Here is a 17,164-nt window from a genome sequence, read left to right on the forward strand (position 1 = left end):
CAATTTGGGCTGGTTATTCTCTAGTCCTCTTGCATAGCTGTCATCGTGATATTCTCAGTTCCTCTCTCCACTGAGTTCCCCAGATCTTCTGCCTTCCTCTTAGCTTAACCCTTCATTTTGGTGGAGCACTGATTCTTAAAATCTCCTGTGCTACATACAAGACATTTTTGCACCTCCCTTTAACCAGTAGCTTTCAAAGAAACTGGTCTGAAAGTGTAACCTGGGATTGGGCTTATAATTTGGAACTTCCAAAGAAATCATGGGAACTAGAGAAGACAAACCAAATATACTACAGCTTCCCAAAACACTATGTAATCAGGAATAGCTTTATATTAATTCATTTTACCAAGTCCCATATTTGTGGAAGGCCTCTGTAGTAGAAGTGTACTCCATTAAAAAACACAACTTTAGTTTCATTGGCCACTTTCCATTGATTACCAAGCGATGTACTGCTTTAAGAATACATTACAGGACTGTTCTTTCTTATTTATTAGTTATCCAAATAATAATAACTGTGTATCAGGCATTGTCCTGGCCACTGGAAATTTAGACATGCTTAGAATACACAGATTCTGAAGCAATGTTCACTCTAAGGCTTTTAAATTTCTCTCCCATATCTATTACCAAGTCTGTTCAGATAGAATTCTGGGAATGTGAGCATCAACTACAGTCACCAATGACAGAATTGTCTGGTTTTCTAGGTGGTGGGTGCATTTACTAAGGTGTGGGGGGGCAATTCTTTTCTCATCTTTAGATTGAGGATGGGGACATGCTGCTGCTGCCCTGTTAGAGAAATTTCCCACTATATCACATGATTCCAGGGGAGGAGGAGATTGCACTGGTTTACATTTGGCCAATTTCCCCCTCTCCTCATATCTTTTCCTTTAAAACTATTGATTTATTACAAGTGTTCTGGGTGTATTAAATCCATGGTGGTACCTTGGACATTGGCATTTAAGCTTTAGGCATATATATGTTTGTTTCTTTTCACTGTAAATTGTGATTGTTGCAGGAGCATGTTGCTGAGACTTTTAGGCTTGGCTGTTATAATCTGCTAGGAGCTGGATCATGCTTTCCTTGCATTGTTGGTGGTCTTTTTTTGCTTTAACAGAGTGAAAGGATTCAGGATTGGCCAGTGTAGAGATAATCTGTACCTCTTTAATTTATGTCTGGATTGAGATAGTTCTTTGCTGCACCTTGATTTAGAGTTGGTGGTGGTGATGGTAGTCAAGATGGTCATGACTAAAGAATTTGGTGAGAACATAGTCTTTGCTATAGCAGGTCTCCTCTCCAATATTTGTCGCTATATCAACGTTTTGCTCCAATCCCTATGGTAGCTTTTTCTTTTATTTTATTTTCCCCAGCTTTATTGAGGTAGCCCCCACCCTAATGAACGAATGTTGTGCACTGAGCCTCTAGTTTCGAATATAAAAGAAGGAAACAAAAACGAGAGAAACGACATTTAACTTTAAAAGACCAGGCATATTTAGAAAAAAACACCAATTAGACTCAGTAGTATTGCATCATTGAATTTGAAAACCCAACAGTCAGGTTAAATTATAGATAAAACTGTGGACAAAGTTTATAACATTGTATCTGGAGTGCAGCACAGAAATAGAAAGATGTAAAATACGAGCTAAGAAAAATGAAAGGTACAATAAAATGGTCCAATAGAATATACAGTAATGGAGGTGAGGCAATATTCATAGAGATAATGACTAACACCTCTCAGAATTGGTTAGAAACAAACAAAATAGTATCATGAAACATGACAAGTAGAAATAAAGCCTCTTCTATATATATTGCAATAAAATTGCAGAACCATAAAAACAGAGGTTTTAAAAGGAAGTAAAGAACCCTCAAGAATCCACAAAAGCTGAAAGAGTTCTAATAAATGAGTTCAACAAGGGAGTTCGCCCAAGAAAATGTAAATGCACAAATATGTGTAGCAGCATCAGTTATAGTATCCCCAAAACAGAAACATCCAAATACCCATCAATCGATAACTAGATAAACCAAATGTGGTATATTTACACAATAGAATATCCTATGTAATAAAAGAGTAATATGCAAATTGACCATCACTCCAACACACAAGGTGGCTGCCCCAATGTGGACACAAGATGGCCACCACAAGATGGCCAGCAGGGGAGGGCAGTTGGGGGCGATCAAGCCTGCAGGGGAGGGCAGTTAGGGATGACCAGGCCGGCAGAGGAGGGAAGTTGGGGGCGACCGGGCCTGCAGGGAAGGGCAGTTGGGGGGGGACCCAGGCCTGCAGGAGGGGGCAGTTAGGGGTGACTAGGCCTGCAGGGGAGGGCAGTTAGGGGCAAATAGGCTGGCAGGGGAGGGCAGTTAGGGGCAAACAGGCTGGCAGGGGAGCAGTTAGGCATCTATCAGGCTGGCAGCGGAGTGGTTAGGGGGTGATCAGGCTGGCAGGCAGAAGTGGTTAGGGGCCATCAGGAAGGCAGGCAGGCGAGCAGTTGGAAGCCAGCAGTCCTAGATTGTGAGAGGGATGTCCCAGATTGGAGAGGGTGCAGGCTGGGCTGAGGGACACACACCCCCGTGCACGAATTTCGTGCACTGGGCCTCTAGTTAGCCATAAAAAGAAATGAAATACTGATAAATAGTATAACATGGATGAGTTTTGAAAACATTACCTTATATAATAAAAGCGTAATGTGCAAACTAACTGAACAGTGGAATGACCAGTCATTGGGGGGGTAGGGCCGACGAGCAGGCCCGCCAGGCCAGCCAAGGCATGTGCCAGCGGGCAGAGGGTGGGGTCGGCAATGGGGGGCGGTGGGCGGCGGTGGAGGGACAATGCGGGGTTGGGGATGGCCACTCACCACCCGTGCCGTCCCCTGATCGGCCTGCCGGTCGCCTCCCACAGAGAGCGGGCCTAAGCCATCAGTCAGACATCCCCTGAGGACTCCCAGACTGCGAGAGGGTGCAGGCTGGGCTGAGGGGATCCCCGAGTGCATGAATTTTCATGCACCAGGCCTCTAGTGTTAAATTAAAAGAGCCAGACACAAAAGGCCACATAATGAATGTATCAGTCCGTTTACATTAAATACTCAGAATAGATGAATCTATAGAGACAGAAAGTACATTGGTGGTTGCCTCGGGGAGGGTACAGGTGGGGATTTTTTTTATTTTTTTTTTTTTGAGGTGGTGAAAATGTTCTGGAATTAGCAGTGATGGTTGCACAGCCTTGTGAGTGTATTAAAAATCACTGAATTGGCCCTGGCCACGTGGCTTAGTTGTTTGGAGCGTCATTCTGTACACTGAAAGGTTGCCAGTTAGATCTTGGGTCAGGGTGCATATAGGAGGCAACTGATTGATGTTTCTCACATCTCTCTCTCTCTCTCTCTCTCTCTCTCTCTCTCTCTCTAAAAAATCAGTAAAAAACATATCCTTGGTTGAGGATTTTTTTTAAAAGCCACATTGAATTGTACACTTTAAAAGGTTGAATTCTTTGGTATGTGAATTATATCTAAAAAATATAAGAAGTTAATGGTAAAAAAAAAAAATAATAATAAAAGCCAGCAGAGAAAAAAGAAAAATTAACTTCAAAGAAACAATCCTAAGAGCAAGCTTCTCAACAGTGATAAGAGGAGCAATAAGACAATGGGATAATATTTTTAAGGAATTGAGAAAGAAGTTATTCTCAGCAAGATGCTGTGGAATTCTATACAGTAGGTCCTCGATTGATGTTTTGTTTAATGTCCTTTTGTTACAGTTTTGATGAGATGCCTTGGAACTTAACTCTTGTTTATATCAATTAGCCATTGGTTTCATCATACTTTGTTTTGCCATAGTTCCAAGAACCCATTGATGGCATTAAGTGAGGAGCTGCTAAATTATCATTAGAAGTCAGTGAGCAAAGTAAAGACATTTTCAGTAAAATATTAAATTGAGGAGGTTTGTCACTATTAGATTCTCACAGAAATAATTGCTGAGGGGTATATTTGAGAAAAAAAGAAGAAAGGTATGAGATCCAAGAGGGAATGCTGAGCAAAGAAATTGAAAAATAGATAAGTAAATCTAAGCAAGCAATTATTGTATAGACCAATAATAATTACTAATTTGGCCATATAAAGGCAAGATAGACCTGAAATACTGGACCATAATGAAATGTAAATTTGGAAGAGGGTGGGGAAGAATTGGAGTTAAGATCTTTTAATTTGGAGGAGCAACCAAGATGGCGGCATAGGTAAACACCTGAACTGCTGCCGCACACAACAACTTCAAAACTACAACTAAAAGACAAAACGGACATCATCCAGAACCACAGGAAGGCGGGCTGAGTGGAAATTCTACAACTAGAAGGGAAGAGAAAAGCATACTGAGACTCAGAGGAACTTCGGAAGTAAAGGCAGAGGTACGGAGGCGCGCTCGCGGAGAGGGCTGCCAACTGAGTTCGCGGCTGGCTTTTTCAAGCGGAAGGGAGACAAAAGCTCCTGAGTGCTCTGAACTCCAGTTCCTGGTGAGACTCTGGGGACCCAGACTCATACAGGGAGAAACTGGACTATCTGGCAGTGGGCGGAACTCGAAGGCGGCTTTCTCTCAGAGGTGCTTGCAGCAATTACTGAGGGACACTGAGACCCGGGTGCCTCTTAGGGCAGGGCTGACAGGAAGCCATTGCTGTTTGCTCTGCCCTGAGACTCTGCCCCATCCAAGCTGTGCACAGAGGCTTTTGCATATGAATGGCCTGGTCCTTTGAAAACTAAACTTACCTATCAAACTGCAGCTGAGTCAGTGAGAACCAGAACATCCAAAAGAAGGCCCAAGGCCCCGCAGCAGCTTGCATTGCTTCACAGCTGGGCCTCATCTGGGCACCTCTAAACCCCAAACAAAGAAGAGGAATCTGCAGATCTCTTTGTAGCTCCTGCTGGGTGGCCTCAGGCAGAGGCTAAATTAGCACCTCCTTGGAGATCCAAGAGCCAGTGTGCCCAGGGGTTAGAGTAGGTCCATCCAGATTACAACTCCTCAGATCCATAAGGGACACACTCAGTGAGCACCAAAGCCCCACTGAAGCAAGTCTTGCCTCATCGGGTGTCTCCAGCACAGAAGTTCTCCCATCGTAGACACAGCTGATCCTCACAGCCAATTGGCCTGGAGGTCAATTCCTCCCAGTGATACCAACAACAATCAAGGCTTAACTACAACAAGACTGTGCACACAGCCCACAAAGGGGTGCACTAAGAGTGTCCACCTCAGGTAACTGGGGAGGCTGAGCCACTGGGCCCTATAGGACACCTAGCACACAAAGCCACTCTATCAACTCAGGGAAGTAGCCAAAATGTGGAGACAAAGAAACAGGTCACAAATGAAAGAAATGTAGGAAAGCAAACTACTGGATATAGAGTTCAAAACCACAGTTATAAGGTTTTTCAAGAATTTTCTAGAAACCGCCGATAAATGTAGCGAGACCCTCAAGGATATGAAAAAGGACCAACTAGAAATTAAGCGTACACTGACTGAAATAAAAAATAATATACAGAGATCCAACAGCAGACTAGAGGATCACAAGAATCAAGTCAAAGATTTGAAATACAAAGAAGCAAAAAACACCCAACTGGAAAAGCATAAAGAAAAAAGAATCCAAAAATATGAAGATAGTGGAAGGAGCCTCTGGGACAACTTCAAGCATACCAACATCCGAATTATGGGGGTGCCAGAAGAAAAGAGAGAGCAAGATACTGAAAACCTATTTGAAGAAATAATGACAGAAAACTTCCCCCACCTGGTGAAAGAAATAGACTTACAAGTCCAGGAAGCGCAGAGAACCCCAAACAAAAGGAATCCAGAGAGGACCACACCAAGAAACATCATAATTAAAATGCCAAGAGCAAAAGACAAAGATAGAATATTAAAAAGCAGCAAGAGAAAAGCAGTTAGTTACCTACAAGGGAGCACCCATAAGATTGTCAGCTGATTTCTCGACAGAAACAATGCAGGCCAGACGGGAGTGGCAAAAAATATTCAAAGTGATGAATAGCAAGAACCTACAACCAAGATTACTCTACCCAGCAAAGATATCATTCAGAATTGAAGGTCAGATAAAGAGCTTCACAGATAAGAAAAAGCTAAAGGAGTTCATCACCACTAAACCAGTATTATATGAAATGCTGAAAGGTATTCTTTAAGAAGAGGAAGAAGAAGAAAAAGGTAAAGATAAAAATTATGAACAACAGATACATATCTATCAACAAGTGAATCTAAAAATTAAGTGAATAAAAAAATCTGATGAACAGAATAAACTGGTGAATATAATGGAATCAGGGGCATAGAAAGGGAGTGGACTGACAATTCTCAGGGGGAAAGGGATATGGGGGGTGCAGGAAGAGACTGGACAAAAATTGTACACCTATGGATGAGGACAGTGGGGAGGTGGTAAGGGCAGAGGGTTGGGTGGGAACTGGGTGGAGGGGAGCTATGGGGGGAAAAAGAGGAAGTAATAATCTGAACAATAAAGATTTATTGAAATGGAAAAAAAAAAGAAAATACCAGGGGAAAAAAAGATCTTTTAATTTGGTTCAGATGGTTGTGATGCTAGTTAATCTAAGACAAGAGTATCTGTTAAAACTTTAATAATAGTAACTACATATATATATATATATATTTCAGAGAGGAAGGGAGAGGGAGAGAGAGATAGAAACATCAATGATGACAGAGTCATTGATTGGTTGCCTCCTGCATGCCCCCTACTGGGGTTGAGCCTGCAACCTGGGCATGTGCCCTTGACCAGAATCAAACCCGGGATCCTTCAGTCTGCAGGCTGATGCTCTATCCACTGAGCCAAACCAGCTAGGGCAAAAATAATAACTACTTTTTTAAAAAACAAAGAGAATAAACTGTATAATTTCCAAACTATGGACCAGGGATTATGCATTACTTGATTGCTTTTCCCTGCTGATAGCACTCTTGCAAACATGGTGGACGTTCCTAAAACCCGCTGAACTTTCTGTAATAAGTGTGGCAAGCATCAACCACACAAAGTATCACAGTGCAAGAAGGGCAAGGATTCTCTGTATGCGCAGGAAAAGCAGCATTATGTCAGAAAGCAGAGTGGCTGTGGTGGGCAGACTAAGCCGATTTTCAGAAAAAAGGCTAAAACTACAAAGATTGTGCTGCAGCTTGAATGTGTTGAGCCCAACCGCAGATCGAAGAGAATGGTGGTTATTAAGAGATGAAAGCATTTTGAACTGGGAGGAGATAAGAAGAGAAAGGGTCAAGTGGTCCAGTTCGAAGCTTCATATTTTGTTTTATTATATGACAATAAAATCTTGATATGTTCACTTCAAAAAAAAAATTACTTGATCAATCCAAAGAGACTTGCCATCCAAAAAGAAAGAAAGAAAGGCAGAGTAAAGGCATTTGGGGCAGAGCAGGTTGCAGTTTGTATAAAGAAATTGGTAGGTGACATTTAAGTAAAATCTTGAAGGAGGTATGGGGATTTTTGCCATTGCATAGCTGGGAGAGAACTTTCCAGGTAGAGAGAAACAATTTATGTATGGTCCTAAGAGCTAGATATGTCTGTGTGAAATTAGCAGCCTTTGGAAGGTTTTGGACAGATAAGTGAAATCATCTGATTTATGTTTTAGAAAGGATCACATTTGCTGCTTGTTCTGGGAACAGACTGGGGCTAGAAGACAGTAAACTAGAGGGACTAGTTAGGAGGCTATTCATCCAGGCAAGAGAGAAATAATGGATTATCTTCAAATAGCACCTTTAATTGACTAAAAGAATATGTATTTTCTCCCTCTGTAGCTTCTCCATCTTTACTGGGTCATCAGCTTGGTTGCTACTCTGAAATAACATCTGGAAGTGCTTGACCTTAAATGGCCGTAGATTATTCTCTTATTTCATTGATGATACTTAATGAAACAGAAATGTGGTTTGTGTGAGGGGGGGGGGGGCGGGGGGGGGTTCATTCTAAATTCTGAAAGGAAGTAGCCAAGTGCTAGCCAGTTGTGAAGTGCTCAAGTTCCTAAAAGCAGCCGGACTCCTGGGATTGGGAGATTGGAGAGGCTTCAGGGGTTTGCAGCCATGCATCATACTCCTTACCCTACATTGCTTCAGGCTGAGAAGCAGACTTCTCAGGTAAATTTATGGCAGCTCCTTCAGGTGTTCAGATTTTCTGAGTACCTGCTAGTTACTGAAGGGAGGGATTTTGAAGCCTAGGAACTCTCCAAATATGGCCACAATTCAGTGGTATCATAGATATGGCACAGTGTGCCTTGGTCCTTGTTCCCACTATCCACCGAGACGACTATGGTAAAGATGTAAGAAGATGAAATGCCAGGACTTGCTCTGAGTGACCAAGGGCCTGGGGTGGTACAGTAGTCTGTCCTTATCTGCAGTTTTGCTTAATGCAGTTTCAGTTACTTGTAGTCAACCATGGGTTAAAAACATTACATGGAAAATTCTAGAGAGAAACAATAAATTTTAAATTGTGCCCCTTTTTGAGTAGTGTGATGAAATCTTCCACTCTCTGGCTCTGTCCTGCCTGGGACATGAATCATCCCTTTGTCTAGCATATCCCCACTGTATACATTACCCACCTGTTAGTCATTTAGTAGGCGTCTCAGTTATTAGGATTGACTGTCACGATATCACAGTGCTTGTGTTCAGGTAACCCTTATTATAGTTAATAACAACACTTTTTTTTACAGCATATTGTCAAAGAAAGTGCCTTTTATTACAGTATCTATCTATCTATCTATCTATCTATCTATCTATCTATCTATCTATCTATCTAAAAGGCTAATATGCAAAGTGTCCCCTCGTGAGTTTGACCGGGAGACTGGGAGTTTGATCGCTTACTATGATGTGCGCTGACCACCAGGGGGTGGTGCGGAACGAAGGAAGACCCCGGCCGGCAGCCAGAAGGCCCTGATCACCAGCCAGGCCTAGGGACCCTACCCATGCACAAATTTTGTGCACCAGGCCTCTAGTATTGTTATAATTCTATTTTAATATTAGTTACTAGAGTCCCGATGCACGAAATTCGTGCAAGGGGCTCGGCCCTCGCAGCCCTGGCTTTGTTCGGAAGGTTGTTTGGCTGTTTGGTCTAATTAGCATATTAGCTCTTTATTATATAGGATTGTTAATCTTTTACTGTGCCTATTTTATGAGTTAAACTTTACCACATGTTGTATGTATAGGAAAAAACATGGTATAAATAGGGTTTGGTACTATTTGCAGTTTCAGACATCCACTGGGGGGATCCTGGAAGGCAGATGAGGGGAGACTGCTGTATTGGGCAGCAGTCTGGTTTAACCATAGGCAATAGAGGATCACTCAAGAGGCTTCCAGGTTACCTCCCATCAGCTAAGAGTTAGTGTGCCTGACTCTGTGAACATCCAGTACTATCATCTTACCGGGAAGAAAGAATTAAGACTTTTTATCCTCTAGGATCCTGGAGAAATGGCCAGAGTCTGTTGAAATGGAAAAATTAGCCATTTCCTAGTTTTGGATCTCAGCTGAGTCATGGCATCTGTATGGGGGTGCCTGACCTTTTTTCCCCTGGCAGCTGTTGCTGATTTGCCAAGTGAGATTATGTGTACCTTCATAAAAAGGCATGTGGCCTGGACATATTATCTTCAGTGTTTTGAATTTTATTTTAAATAAGATATGGCAAATTAAATTAGTATCAATTATCTGTCCCTACAGGTGTTTTTTTTTTTGGTGTACAGGATAACACTCCAACCAACTGAGCCACCCAGCCAGGGCTATGTCCCTGCAGTTTTAAGAAATCTTTATTTCTATACACAAGGACTTTAGTCATAATGGTTTGATATGCTTTACATGGGCCAGGTGTACAGGTATCCTCTTATTTTAATACTGTAACAAATTATACTCATCCATTTATTCATTCTTTTAATGAATATTTATTGGAAGCTTACTGTGTGCCAGGCAGTGTTCCAGGCATTAAGGAATACAGCAGTAAACAAAGCATGAGCAGCCCCTGACCTCGTAGAACTTAGATTCTCATGGGAAGAGAGACAACAAACAAAATGACTGTGCAAAATATATACTGTTAGATAGTAGTAAGTGCTATGGATAAAAATATAACAGGAAAGGGGGAAATTTGTTGAAAAGATTGTACTTGAGCAAAGACCTGATGGAGGTGAAGGAGCAAGCCATGAGACTATCTGGGGGAAATATAGGCATAGGAAATACCGTTTCTAAAGGCCCTGAGGCAGTGGCATGCTTGACATGTTCTAAGAAAAGTATAGAGGTACATGTGGCTGGAATGGAGGTGGTTAGAAAGACAGAGTAGAAATCCAGACCATATAAAAGCCTTGTAGGCTGTTGTAAGAACATTGACTTTTACTTTCAGTGAGATAGGAAGAATTTTAAGCAGAAGAGTGACTTCAATATTACTTGCATTAAAAAAAATTCCGCAGCCCTAACCAGTTTGGCTCAGTGGATAGAACTGCGGACTCAAGGGTCCCAGGTTCGATTCTGGTCAAGGGCATGTACCTTGGTTACGGGCACATCCCCAGTAAGGGGTGTGCAGGAGGCAGCTGATGGATGTTTCTCTTTCATCAATGTTTCTAACTCTCTATCCCTCTCCCTTCCTCTCTGTAAAAAAGTCAATAAAATATATTTTTTTAAAATAATTTTTTTTTTCGTAGCCCAGCCGGTGTGGCTCAATGGTTGAGTGTAAACCCATGAACCAGGAGGTTCATGGTTCCATTTCTGGTCAGGGCACATGCCCGGGTTGTGGGCTCGATCTCCAGTGTGGGCATGCAGGAGGCAGCCGATTGATGATTCTTTCTCATCATTAATGTTCTTAACTCTCCTTTCTTCCTCTCTGAAATAAATAAAAAAAATTATTTTGCATCTTTATTGAGGTATGATTGAAGTATAATGTCTAATAGAATATACATATTTAAAACATATAATTTGATGGGGTTTGCCAAAGGCACACATCTGTGAAAACTTTAGCACAGCCAAGATCATGAACATATCTGTAACTCCCAAGAGATTTCTCATACCTCTTTATAATCCCTTCCCTACCTCTGTTCTGGCAACCACTAATCTGCTCTCTGTCATTATAAATTAGTTAGCATTTTCTTGAATTTTATATAAATGGAATTATTCAGAATGTGCTCTTTTGGCATAATTATTTTGAGATTCATCCATTGTGTGAATGAATCGTTATTCCTTTTTATTGCTGAGTAGAATTCCATTGTATGGATATATTATGATTTGTTTATCATTCACCTGTTAGTGAACATTTGAGGTGGTTTCTAGTTTTTAATTGTAACAAAGAATAAACAGCACATTGTTGTGTCATGGTACTTTATCCAATCTTACAATCTCTGCCTTAATTAAATATTCATTTGGAACATTTACATTTTATGTGATTATTGGCATAATTTTTTGTTAATTTGAGAGAGAGAGAAAAAAACACACACATCGATTTATTGTTCCACTTATTTATGCATTCATTGGTTGCTTCTTGAATTTGCCATGACTGGAGATCGAACCTGCAACCTTGATATATCAGGACCATGACAACGCTCTAACCAGCTGAGCTACCCAGCCAAGGCTGGTGTAATTGGGTTTTAATCTATTATCTTGCTGTTTGTTTTCTGTTTGGTCCAATTGTACTTGTTCTTTCTTTGTTATTTTTCTGCCTTCTTTTGGAATGGTTATTATTTTTTAAGTATGTTTTTTAAAAAATATATATTTTATTGATTTTTTACAGAGAGGAAGAGAGAGGGATAGAGAGTTAGAAACATCGATCAGCTGTCTCTTGCACACCTACTGGGGATGTGCCTGCAACCAAGGTACATGCCCTTGACCGGAATCGAACCCGGGACCCTTCAGTCCGCAGGCCGACGGTCTATCCACTGAGCCAAACTGGTTAGGGCTTTCTCTCTCTCTTTATCTTTTGTCAGTACTATTCACTCCAGTTTGAGGATAGAGACTTTCTGTTCTTCCTTACTTTTTACCTCCTGCACCTAGAACAGTGCCTGGTGCATAGTAGATGTTCAGTAAATATTGGTTTGGATGAATATAAATGGCAAGCTTCCCTAATGCCTTTTAAAGATGGGCTGACTTTCCAACCCGGGTTCGATTCTGGTCAAGGGCATGTACCTCAGTTGCAGCTTGATCCCTGGCCCTGGGAGGCAACCAATCCATGTGTCTCTCTCACATCAATGTTTCTCTCTGTCTGTCTCCCTTCCACTTTCTAAAATCAGTGGGAAAATATCCTTGGGTGAGGATTAACACAACAAAAAAGATGGGCTAACTTTCAAATAAATGTTTCAGTGGCAGGTGCATCATGAAATGGCTTTCCATCATGACTTGGTTTTCTCCAACCACAAGAAAAGCCTCAGGCATTAACTTGTAGTGGAAAACCAACTTTATAGAAGGAACCCAGGCCTGTTTTGAAACTTAGGGTGAGATGAGAATATTAATTAATGGATTAAGCAGTTAAAAAGAAGAAATTTCATAGATTAAGTTAATATTTTAGTTTTTATGACTAGAACATTCATTTTTGTGAGATATGAGAATATTTATGACTTGTGATTTTTGTTTTCTAAACAACCTTTGCAGTGGTTATTCTTCATTAGATACCATTTAAGAAATGATTATTACCTTTAGGGAGCTCCTTCTGTTTTCTTGGGAAGCAAAAGGTAAAATGACAACGGCAATACAAAGTAAAAGTTAAAACAGTGATAAAAGTTATTCCTAGGTGGAACATAGTGAATTATTGCCAGGATCTTTCTCAGCATTTACTAGGGTTCAGGAATCTGGAAAAGGTGCTGTGCATAAATAAATGAAGAGACTAGAGAAGAAATATGAATTTGGAAGGCATGGGGGAAAGCCAGATGGAAACTTAGTTCTAGTGACTAAGCTCCTGGAATGTCCGGATCCCTAGCTTTTTATTTATACACAACACACTAGTGGCCCGGTGCATGAAAATTAGTGTACTGGGGGTGGGGGGTTCCCTCAGCCCAACCTGCCCCCTCTCACAGTCCAGGAGCCCTCACGGAATGTCCTACTGATGGCTTTGGTCCGCTCCCCGCGGGGAGCAGGCCTAAGCCACGTCTGGCCTCCCTCTGCGGGAGGCAACCAGCCAATCAGGTATATAGATACTTTCTGAAGGCATCACAGACTCCTTCCTTATTTCCTTCCTCTGTGGTTGGAGAATAGGGGACTAAAAGGTGGAGACAGAACTGTGGCCGTTCCTGGGGCTTTTGTAGGCAGCGGAAAGAGAGAGGACTGAAGAAAATCTAGACAGTTTCCTTCAATTGTCCTCCCTTCCTACGGGCCCCTCCCTCCGTTTTTTCCTTGTCGTGGTGGACGCTCGCCCCTCGGACCAACAGGAGCCCAATGACGGTGGGGTTCAGCCCCCTCACTTCTCAGCTGAACATACAGCCGCCTCACATTCCAAGCGGGGCTGTTTTCAAGTGGCTAAAGCTCTGGGAATTCATGCCTCCCGGCCTTTCCCCTGTTGGTTTCCTCGTTGGGTCTGTTGCAAACTTCACTGAGACACCGAAGCAGCTCTGCCCTGGTCGTTCTGCACTGGGCCCTGCCCAGGCCCCACCGGGCACTCTTCCTCGAGGTCTCCGGGTCCACAGTCTGCGCTCGGGGAGGTCGCCTGGAGCCCGTTCCCCCGGGCAGGTGGGGCAGGGGGGCTGGCTTGGAGGGCTGGAGGAAGATGGCAAAGTAAGAGTTGGTATGAACCAGCGCCTGCTCAGCCAGACTTCCTAAGCTTCCCGCTGGGCCCCTTCCCTGTGCTGGAAGGATCCCGGCTGAGGTCCCCTCCCTGCACCCAGCGCCCTCCTCCCTGTTCCACCACCGGAGGGCGGAAGCAGCTTGCCCACTCTGGACCCTGCCAGCCCAGCAGGCGGTGGCGGTGGCCCTGGTGGCTGCGAGCCTCCTCCTCCCTGAAGCATGGGGTGGAGTTGCAGCAGCTCACAGCTGCCCCGGGGGCGCCATGCATGGAGACACCACTTGCCGCTGAGCCACCGTCCAGCCCCGGGACCTGTGGGGGCTGGGGTAGCTTCGGGCTCCCGCTGGCCCCACCGAAGCCAGACTAAGCTTGGCTGGCTGCCTGCCCCCCCCCCCCCCCCCCCCCGCCCAAGGCTGGTGCCCTCGGGCCTCGTTGCCCTTGTGAATCACCGAGGCCCTGCCGTCCTATCCCAGGAAGTAGCTGTCCCGATTGCCATGGCTCACTCCCTGGTGCAGTTGGGCCTGCCCAGCAAGCATATAGGCAGGAGCTGGGCCACCGAGGGGAGGGAAGAGGGATGTGCAGGCCAGGGCGAAAGCGGGGAACTTGACAGTGTAAACACAGCGCCCCTACACCGTGCTGGCCCCTTGCACCGCATTCCCGGGCCCCTGGGCGCCCCTGCCCGGCGCCGCGCTCTCGGGCCTGGGGTGGGGGCGAGGGACCTGGGGCTGGGGCCTGAAGGTGGCACTCACTGGCTTGGAGTTGCAGTGGTCGGTCAGGGAGGGATGCGGGGTGCCATGAGGCAGCCTCATGCAAGTCCCCGCTTCAAGTCCCCACCTCTCTCTCTCTCCGAGAGGTCAGCAGTTCAGCCCGCTTGGCATGCTGCACGTGCAGCCTAGCATTCGGTCTAACCTTTGGTCGTTTTAGATGTTACGGACACTGGTGCTTGATATATATATATATATATATCCCTAAAGCAAAGCAGATATACATATCAAAGGTAAGGTTTGGTAAACTGTAAAAGATTATCAAATTGGGGGAACTGCCCTCAGCTATCTGGCAGCAGGCAATAATATGTAGATAGATCTTCAGCCCTGCTGAAGCCCCAAGGTTCATCAACCTTTTGATGAACTTCTTGCATTTATGATCTGCTGGAATTAGCCTCCAGCAAATTATGAAATCTCACTGGTGCAAACAGTAATTGCTAACCTAGTTTAAAACAATATACTGCTCAGCCCACAGAATGGTGTCATTCTTTTGTTCCTCAATAGCCATTTAAGGTCTTTGGGCCCATGGTATGTGGCTCTGTTTTAACTAACATTTGAGTTTTCATTGCAGTTGTCGGACAAGTAACCGCAAGAGCTTGATTGTGACCTCTAGCACATCACCTACACTACCACGACCGCACTCACCACTCCATGGACACACAGGTGAGTGCTTGAAGGTTAAGAAAGGTGAAATGAATGATGCCCAATTTCTTTCCTACTTCTCACTTTGTGCTGACTGAAGCATACAGAGCTCATGAGCATGCTTTCTATGTGTTCCATCAGTTTTTGACTTAGTAGTTTTGACCTGTCCACATTTCTTTTAGTCTTATGCTTATTTATCTGGGGCTCAGTACGTATCCTGGGGCCATAGCCTCTGTTCTACTGTGTTAAGAGTGCATTATCGCTCCAGTTATCTGGGGCCATGTGATAAAGGCTCCATTAACATTTGTCCTACCATGCCCATGGATTAAAGCCAACAGTGCTGATTTTTTGCCTCATGGGATTTCTGATAACTGTTCCTTTGTTAGAGCAGGAGTCAACAAAAGTGAGAGAAATATTTGTTTCATGTTGACATTGACTTCACATATTGGAATTGAAGCAAATGATTTCATGCATTCAGACTCTGCTTCATTTGGGCTCCTCCAGATAGTATAAGGACTGATTTACTTGCCTCTGGCTGAGGAATATATAAAAATCATGAGGCAGACGACCTAATTTGAGTTAGCCATGTATTTTGCTCTAGACATGTATTCTTATATCCCAGGGGAACCAGATGAGGTAACTCAGCTTTCTTGAAAGGGTACTGCTTTATAGTGGAAGTTCCAGACCTAGGGGTAATGGAAATGGAGCAGACTTGAAACCACAGAAAGCCATTCATAACTTGCTGCCTGGATTTGGTAAGCTATGGGCTTATCTGTCTTTGGGCAATAAAAGAGTACCAAAGTAGTGAAACAGTCAGCATGAAGCTCAATAAGATAAGTATGTTCCACTTGGGTTTGTGTCTTTGCTCACAGTTTACTGTGTCTTGGGAGGGAGAGAGGGAGAGTGCATGTGGAGTAGTTCTTTGAGCACGTTAAGAGCCTAGTGATTCTGAAATTGATCTTTGTCCTTTATAGAAAGGTCTCATTTTACTGGACCCAGATCCAGGTATTCAGTGTGCTCATGGCCCTTTTCCAAGAATCAATTAAACTCTCAAACACTAACTCTTACAGTAGAAGACACCACCAAGAGCATGGGAGTGGGGAGATGGGACCCAAGGAATTGAAGACATACTTGGCCTTTAAAGCAAAGGTCTCATTGTGCTTCCATACTTTTCCCCACAAAATTGACTGAGTTATACATTCGCTCAGATAGCACATTCTACCCTGGAACTTTGTAAAAACTCAGCATATATCTGACTTGCCTTTTCATCAAATATAAATAAATTCAGCACATCTAAACCTAGTTTTCCAACTGTAACGTGAGTACTGGGCAGTAATTACTATTGGCTGCTCCTCTCTGAGATGATTATCTCTCTATTTAGATTCCTGGCAGTTAGAGTTTAGGACTAAATCTTCCCTACTCAAGTGGCTTTGATTGAGAACATCATCAGGCCTTTTCAGCCTGGCTGGGTCTGTGGACTCTAGCTTTGAGTTAATATCGGTAACATGCTCAGTATCATCATCATAACTGTTAGTTATTATTACCTCTTCTCAAATCACTGCAGAAAATCCAGGTAGATATAATTATATGTATCTACCATTGATTATCATACAAATAGTTTCACTGCCCAAATATTCTCTGTGTTCTACCTATTCATTCCTCTTTTGCCCAGTTCCTGGCATCCACTAATCTTTGTCTCCGTAGTTTTGCCTTTTCCAGACTGTCATATAGTAGTTCAGGTTGGTTTCTTTCACTTAGTTATATGTTTTGAAGATTCCTCTATGTCGCCTGGCTGGTGTGGCTCAGTGGTTGAGCGTCCCATGAACCAGGAGGTCATGGTTCGATTCCTGTCGGGGCACATGCTCGGTTTGCGGGCTTGATCCCCAGTGGGGGGAATGCAGGAAGCAGCCAATCGGTGTATCTCTCTCATAGATGTTTCTATCTCTCTATTTCCTCTCCCTTGCTCTTCCTAAAAATCAATAAAATATATATATTTTAAAAGATTTCTTTATGTCTTATCGTGGCCTTATAGTTCATTTTTTATTTTAGCACTGAA

At 43.3% G+C, this 17,164-nt stretch overlaps 1 protein-coding gene and 1 pseudogene across 8 annotated transcripts in view; both read left to right on the forward strand.

Annotated features, from left to right (window-relative positions):
- MAST2 (microtubule associated serine/threonine kinase 2) overlaps nucleotides 1-17,164 on the forward strand; it is a 163,730-nt gene that overhangs the window by 110,367 nt on the left and 36,199 nt on the right. For all 7 annotated transcript variants that reach the window (XM_079776495.1, XM_079776490.1, XM_079776489.1 and 4 more), the window contains one exon: nucleotides 15,038-15,129. In XM_079776495.1, coding sequence (XP_079632621.1) covers nucleotides 15,038-15,129 — 92 coding nt within the window. The remainder of the gene's footprint in view (nucleotides 1-15,037; nucleotides 15,130-17,164) is intronic.
- On the forward strand, nucleotides 6,452-9,966 carry LOC307102814 (large ribosomal subunit protein eL42-like; annotated as a pseudogene). Its single transcript has one exon. The product of its transcript is annotated as a large ribosomal subunit protein eL42-like (transcript).

Source organism: Cnephaeus nilssonii (genome assembly GCF_951640355.1).
Source record: "Cnephaeus nilssonii genome assembly, chromosome: 7".
Classification (NCBI taxonomy): domain Eukaryota; kingdom Metazoa; phylum Chordata; class Mammalia; order Chiroptera; family Vespertilionidae; genus Cnephaeus; species Cnephaeus nilssonii.